Source organism: Gekko japonicus, unplaced genomic scaffold, assembly GCF_001447785.1.
Source record: "Gekko japonicus isolate JY-2015 unplaced genomic scaffold, Gekko_japonicus_V1.1 scaffold2712, whole genome shotgun sequence".
NCBI lineage: Eukaryota > Metazoa > Chordata > Lepidosauria > Squamata > Gekkonidae > Gekko > Gekko japonicus.
Window position 1 is genome coordinate 40,136 of NW_015169868.1, and position 6,578 is coordinate 46,713.

General features: G+C 49.8%; 1 protein-coding gene across 1 annotated transcript in view; it reads left to right on the forward strand.

Moving 5' to 3' along the window:
• Positions 1-6,578, forward strand: part of LOC107115679 — an 87,143-nt gene that overhangs the window by 32,355 nt on the left and 48,210 nt on the right. The window contains exons 6-9 of the mRNA XM_015417435.1: positions 1,671-1,859; positions 2,099-2,219; positions 4,246-4,350; positions 5,156-6,576. Of these exons, the coding sequence (XP_015272921.1) occupies positions 1,671-1,859; positions 2,099-2,219; positions 4,246-4,350; positions 5,156-6,576 (1,836 nt within the window). The remainder of the gene's footprint in view (positions 1-1,670; positions 1,860-2,098; positions 2,220-4,245; positions 4,351-5,155; positions 6,577-6,578) is intronic.

Below are 6,578 nucleotides of genomic sequence, written 5' to 3' on the forward strand. Positions count from 1 at the left end.
TCTTCTGTGGTTTGGTTATCATGTGGAGGGCTGGCAGATGCAAAGAGCCCTAATTCGGTCCCTAAGTGAAAAAGGTCTTTGCATGTGTGTATGTGTGGAGTGGGGGGCCCGTAATTTCTACCTGAATGGGAATCAACCACAGCCCCGTCCTGGGTTGCTAGTGGGTATCCAAGGCCCCCCCAGCAGTGGGGACGGGGTTTTCTTTATTTAAAATATATATATTTTTAAAAACGCCAGTTGCGAGGGGCAAAGAGCCTAGCAACGCCACTGGCTTCGATGGAAATACCACCACTGCCCATGAGTCCACAGCACAAGGCAACTCCCCCCCCCCTAGGACAGGCAGAGAGACAACCCCCCCCAAATACCAGCCTGCCCACGTCCAAAAGGCCAGGAGGGACAAAGGGCACCTGGAAACACATCACTGCAAGGATCGTGGCATCAGCGACAGGACCCCTGTAGTGAGAACACGAGAAGAGCACTGCTGGATCGGACCAATAGTCCATCTAGTCCAGCATCTGGTCTCCCATAGTGGCCAAACCAGTCCTCTGGAGGGCCAACAAGAGGGCAGAGAGGCCGTCCCCTGTTGTAGCCTCTTTGCTCTGGGATTCAAAGGCACTAAGCTTTAGTGCCTCTGAAAGTGGAATTTCCCTTTAGTCACCAGGGCTGGTAGCTAGACTTACCCTCCATGAATCTATCTAGTCCCCTTTGAAAGCTGTTTATTCCTGCGGGCATGACTACGTCCTCTGGAAGCAGACTCCCCATTTTAAACACCCCCTGCGTACAGAAGTATTTCCTTTTGTCTGTCCTGAACCTCCTGCCCATCAGCTTCATTGCATGCCCTCAAGTCCTAGTATTTTGGGAAAGGGAGAAAAATATCTGTCCACTGTCTTTCTCCACACTCTGTTATGGCAGGTCATCCCTGTGCAAAAGCCGTGCTGGTTTTCCCTCAGCAGGCTTTGTCCTTCCATGTGCCTAACCATTGATTCTGTCTTTGATTACAGATTTCCACTAATATGCCCGGGACAGATGTGAGGCTGACTGGCCTGTAATTTCCAGGTTCCCCTCTGGATCCATATTTAAAAATTGGGGTAACATTTGCTACTCCCCAGTCTTGAGGTAGGATGGATGAATCTCATGATAGCTTACATCTAGGGGTTAGTGGATCAACTATCTCCCATCCTTAAGAACTCTCAAGTGTATGTCATCAGGACCTGGATCCTATGGTGGGCCTCCTTAGGAGACGTTTACAATAGTTCATACCGGTTTACAATAGTTAATTTAGCACAATCACATGAACCGTGATCCGCAAACCACAACAAGGACGCTCCTTCCGATTCTGTAGGGCGATCCTGGGTGCGTCTTCTTCTTGACTAGGGTCAGTGATGTAGCTCCATCTTTTTTAGGTTCCCTTCTGCCTTTTTGATATATTCCCCTCTCCCTCTTCATACCAAGTAAGTAAAGGCATCTTTTTGCATTTGGAGATGGCCCAAGAGAAGGGGAAGGAGATGGAAGAGCAGGGCCCAGAAGGACCAGGAATTGGCAAGGCAGCAAGAAAAGACCCCCCTCCCATCCAGGTGGGGAGTGGTGCTGAACTCTGGGAAAGAGCGGTGCCAGAGTTGCAGCATCAGGAGACTGGGATCTTAGAGGAACATCGCCCGTGTTTCTGGCAGTTCTGCTACCAGGAGGCTGCTGGGCCCCGAGAGGGTTGCAGCCAGCTCCACGGACAGTTCCCGGCCGTCCCACCCGAGGAAATGCAGCGCTGGGTCAGAGGATGCGGACCAGAGACCAGTTCCCAGGCGGTGTCCCTGGCCGAGGGCTTCCTCCTGAGTCGGGCAGAGGACAAGCGGCAGGCAGAGCAGGTGAGGGAGCTTCATGCTGTCCGTTCTAGCTGTGACCTTTGACCTTAGCCTAAGGCCTCCCTACCCGATATGTGTCCCTCCAGACACTCCACCAGGGTTGATAGAAACCCAAAACCCTGATTCTTGCCGCTGTGGTTGAAGCAGCTGTGTCGATTGATGCAGGGGTGAGGATGGGCAGGGGCAAGATCTGTCTCCTCGGTCTTTCGCATTCCTCCTCTTACCTGTATCCCTTCCTGCAGTTTCAGATTTGGGGACCTTCGGTGAAGATGGAAGTGAAGTTCTCTGAGGAGGAAGGGTCTCCTTGGGAGGAGGAGCAGAAGGCGCAGGCCCAGGAGCGTTCCCAGGATTCTCTCTCCCGTGGTAAGGGTGCCTTGTGCCCAGGTTTGGGCACATGGGGAATTTGTTAGATAGAACGTTCAGGACAGGAGAAAAAAGAAATGTTTCTGCACACCACACACTGCTGAGACTATGTGCCATCAGATGTAATGGTGGCCACTCACTTGAAGGGGGAATTACACATATTCATGAAGGGCAATCCCCTTCTCATAGGAACACAAGAGAATATAAGAGCAGCCATGTTGGATCAGGCCAATGGCCCCTCTGGTCCATGACTCTGTGTCACACAGTGGCCCCAAACCCAGGTTCCATCAAGAGGACCACCAGCATGGCCAGAGCTCCTAGACTTCTCCCGCTGTAGCCCCACAAGCCCCACAGGGAATCACTGCCCTACACATAGAGTTCCATCTGTACCTTGTGGCTAATAACCACTCGTGGACCTCTGCTCCAGATATTCATCCAATCCTCTGGAAGCTCTCTATGCTTGTAGCTGCCATTACTTCCTGCATGAGTGAACTCCATGTGTTAACCAAAGTATTCCTACCTCACACCCTGACCTGGATAGCCCAGGTAAGTCAGATCTCGGAAGCTAAGCAGGGTCAACTCTGGCAAGTACTTGGATGGGAGACCTCCTTGAAATACCAGAGGTGGTATGCGGGGGCAGGCTTTATTCAGCCACCTCTCTGAATGTCCTCCATGCCCTTAGTAGGGTGGTCATTCACCAGAGGTCACCATGACTTCCATTTGCATACACACGCATATTAAAGAAACAAACAATCCTATCTCGCGTACCTTCCGTTAGCGGAACTCAAGGCGGCTCAGAAAAGAAAAGTTGACCTGGCACCCCCGGGAACTTTAGAGGTGATGTCGCAGCGATGTCTCATCCTGCTGAGAATCCAGACGTGATATCAGAGCATCAGCAGACACTCTGGAGACCGCTTGAGTTCTCAGGTGTACTAATGTCACATCTGGGGTTTTGCACAGGTGTGATTGTGATGTATCGTTTGACCCCGTTTCTTCACCACCACCCCTTTCTCCTGAAAGCCCGAACTCAAAGGCACGTGGGAGGGCCCAGCCAGCGAGAGAATGGTTTTGGAGTTCACAGGATAAATTTCAAGTGTCACAGGAGTCTGAAACGTGTTGGCAGTGTTCGTCCGTCCGTCCCCCGACGCTCATAGGAACCTGGAGTTTACTCAAAATTGTCACACATTTTGTTGACTGTTGACTGTAGACAGGGTAAGGTTTCATAGCTGTGGGAAGAGGTGAGCATGAGGCAGGATATGCACAAGCAAAGAAAATGCGAAGTCTAGGCTCAGACCCTTTCTTCCAACGTTCTCTCCCTCCCAGGCAGTGAAGAGACAGTGTTGAGTCATCATCTTTATGGAGGAGTGGAAACGGCTGCTGCCCCTGCAGTCCAGGTAAGGGAGATGAGCAGGGGACCGCCTGATTTCTCCCTCCTTTCTAAGGGGGGCTTTTGTTCCTGCAGTGACTTCTCAGGTGTCTGAGCAAGAGAGCCTATGAAGGCCACTCCCTTGACCCCGTCCTCCACCCTCCCAGGATGCCCATTTCCTGGGTGCAGTCTTGCCTGGCACGATCTCTGATGAGGAAGTCTGCCTTTTCTTTCAGTGTCCATTTTCCTTTGAGGATGTGGCCGTGTATTTCACCGTGGCCGAGTGGGCCCTGCTGGATCCAGGCCAAAGAGCACTCTACTGTGAAGTCATGTTGGAGAACTATGAGAATGTGGCCTCTCTGGGTAAGGATCTTGCTTAGGTGCCGAAGGTGTGATTTGCTGCCATTGCGATTATGTGTGAATCAAAATATTGAAGAGCAATATGTCATTGTGTGGCTTGGCCCTGCCCTCACCCCCTCTGGACGACTCCCGGAGCTGAGGTGGCAGTGAAAGCAGCCAACACACCTGGCTGGTCCAGGGGCCACTGCGGCCAGTGCCGTGGCCATCTTGAGAGGCAGGGTGGGTGTTACGGCCTGAGGTGGAAACAGACAAAGGCCTTGGGTCACTCATCCTCCTCTTTTCTCTCTCTCTCCCCCAAAGAAGGCACGAATGTGCGAGAGACTTCAGTGGAGACAGACGAAGGCCTGACAAGTTTCTCAACTGGATCTCAACAGAATATTTTCTTCCCGAGAGAACTGGCTGCAAGTGAGTCTGCTTCATCATCATTAGGTCAAGGGAATGGGCAAAGAATAGCCATAGCCAATTTCTGCTTCACTTCTTAGCGACTCTTGGTTGGGTAGAATGACAAAGCCCTCTGGGTAAGGAGGGAAGCCTTTTGGGGCCTGAGATCCTGGAAATTCTTTCTGGGACTGAGCTCAGTTGTGGCTCTTTTACTCCCTTTAGGATCTGCACTGTCTTTAAATACTGGCTATTCCAGGGAAAGGTGAGGTATTCACTTAAGAAAAGCTTAGCTGGACGAGTCAGACGCCCATCAGCCTTTTCCTACCGTGGTCAGTTGAACATCTCCAGGCCTCCCCTCCCTCTCTCCCCCAACAGCTGGTATTCCTATGGGAGTTCCCTTAGAACTGTGGGGTTCGCTTGCTGAGGTCCTGACTTCTCCCCTGCCCCAGCCGACATGTGTTATGGGAGTCTGAAGACCAGCTCCTCTTCTCTGTCATCACACCTGGATGGAAACTCTCTGTACAATCCCAGGACTAGAAATTATGATCACTTTTCATAGTTCATCATCAAAAGACCTGCATGGCAAGGCAAAAGGGAAAGGCAGAGCAACAGATCTTTGCCAGCTTTTCCCTTTAAAGTCCATTTCGGGAGTTCTGGGGAGGGGAGGGGTAGTCACAATAAAGAAAAACCTCTACTGGAAAGGCTGGCCAGGGAAAGGTTGTGACCATTGGCTCAGGAGATAAAATGCACACCCATTAATCGGGAGTTTCTGATTGGTGGCTTGGCTCCTCGTGTGAGTGAGGTTTGACCTTCCCCTTTATTCCACCAGGAGACGTTGAGGAGTCAGTTGGGGAATTTCAGGGATTCTCACTTGAAAAATCCCAGAATGAACAGACCAAAGGAAACTTACAGAATACAGATGGACCAGAGAGGCAGGAACGAAACTATTTGGTGAAGAGGTGGGTTCAGTCCATTCCTCGCCATGAAGGGGGCTTCCATGAAATCCCAGTCTACAACTGTCTTCAGTGGACTCATTCAGAAGTGAATCCATTTATCGGCTCCAACAGTGGAATGATATTCTCCAATGGAAGCATGGGTAATGTATGTTTTCCAAACCACAGTATAATGGAGGCATGTAAATACTGCCACTGTGGAAAGTGCTTCAGATACAGACCACAGCTTCTTGTACACCAAAAAATACACGCAGCACAGAAGCTCTTTGAATGCTCAGAGTGTGGAAAGAGATTCAGTAGGAGTAGCAGACTTCAACTGCATCAAAGAACCCACACAGGGGAGAAACCTTTTGAATGCCCAGAGTGTGGAAAGAGATTCATTCGAAATGCCACTCTTCAACAGCACCAAAGAACCCACACAGGAGAGAAACCTTTTGAATGCTCTGAGTGTGGAAAGAGATTCAATCAGAGTGGCAGTCTTCAACAGCACCAAAGAACCCACACAGGGGAGAAACCTTTTGAATGCGCAGAGTGTGGAAAGAGATTCAGTCAGAGTGGCACTCTTCAACAGCATCAAAGAACCCACACAGGGGAGAAACCATTTGAATGCTCAGAGTGTGGAAAGAGATTTCGTCGAAATGACAGTCTTCAAGATCATCGAAGAATTCACAGAGAGGAGAAACCTTTTGAATGCTCAGAGTGTGGAAAGAGATTCATTAGGAGTAGCCAACTTCAAGTGCACCGAAGAATCCACACAGGGGAGAAACCTTTTGAATGCACAGAGTGTGGAAACAGATTTAATCGGAGTTCCACTCTTCAAAAGCATCAAAGAACCCACAGAAGGGAAAAGCCTTTTGAATGCTCAGAGTGTGGAAAGAGATTCATTAGGAGTAGCCAACTTCAAGTGCACCGAAGAATCCACACAGGGGAGAAACCTTTTGAATGCACAGAGTGTGGAAACAGATTTAATCGGAGTTCCACTCTTCAAAAGCATCAAAGAACCCACAGAAGGGAAAAGCCTTTTGAATGCTCAGAGTGTGGAAAGAGATTTAGTCGAAGTGACAGTCTTCACAAGCATCAAATAATTCACAGAGGGGAGAAACCTTTTGAATGCTCAGAATGTGGAAAGAGATTCAGTAGGAGTAGCCAACTTCAAGTACACCGAAGAACCCACACAGGGGAGAAACCTTTTGAATGCTCAGAGTGTGGAAAGAGATTTAGTCGAAGTGACAGTCTTCACAAGCATCAAATAATTCACAGAGGGGAGAAACCTTTTGAATGCTCAGAATGTGGAAAGAG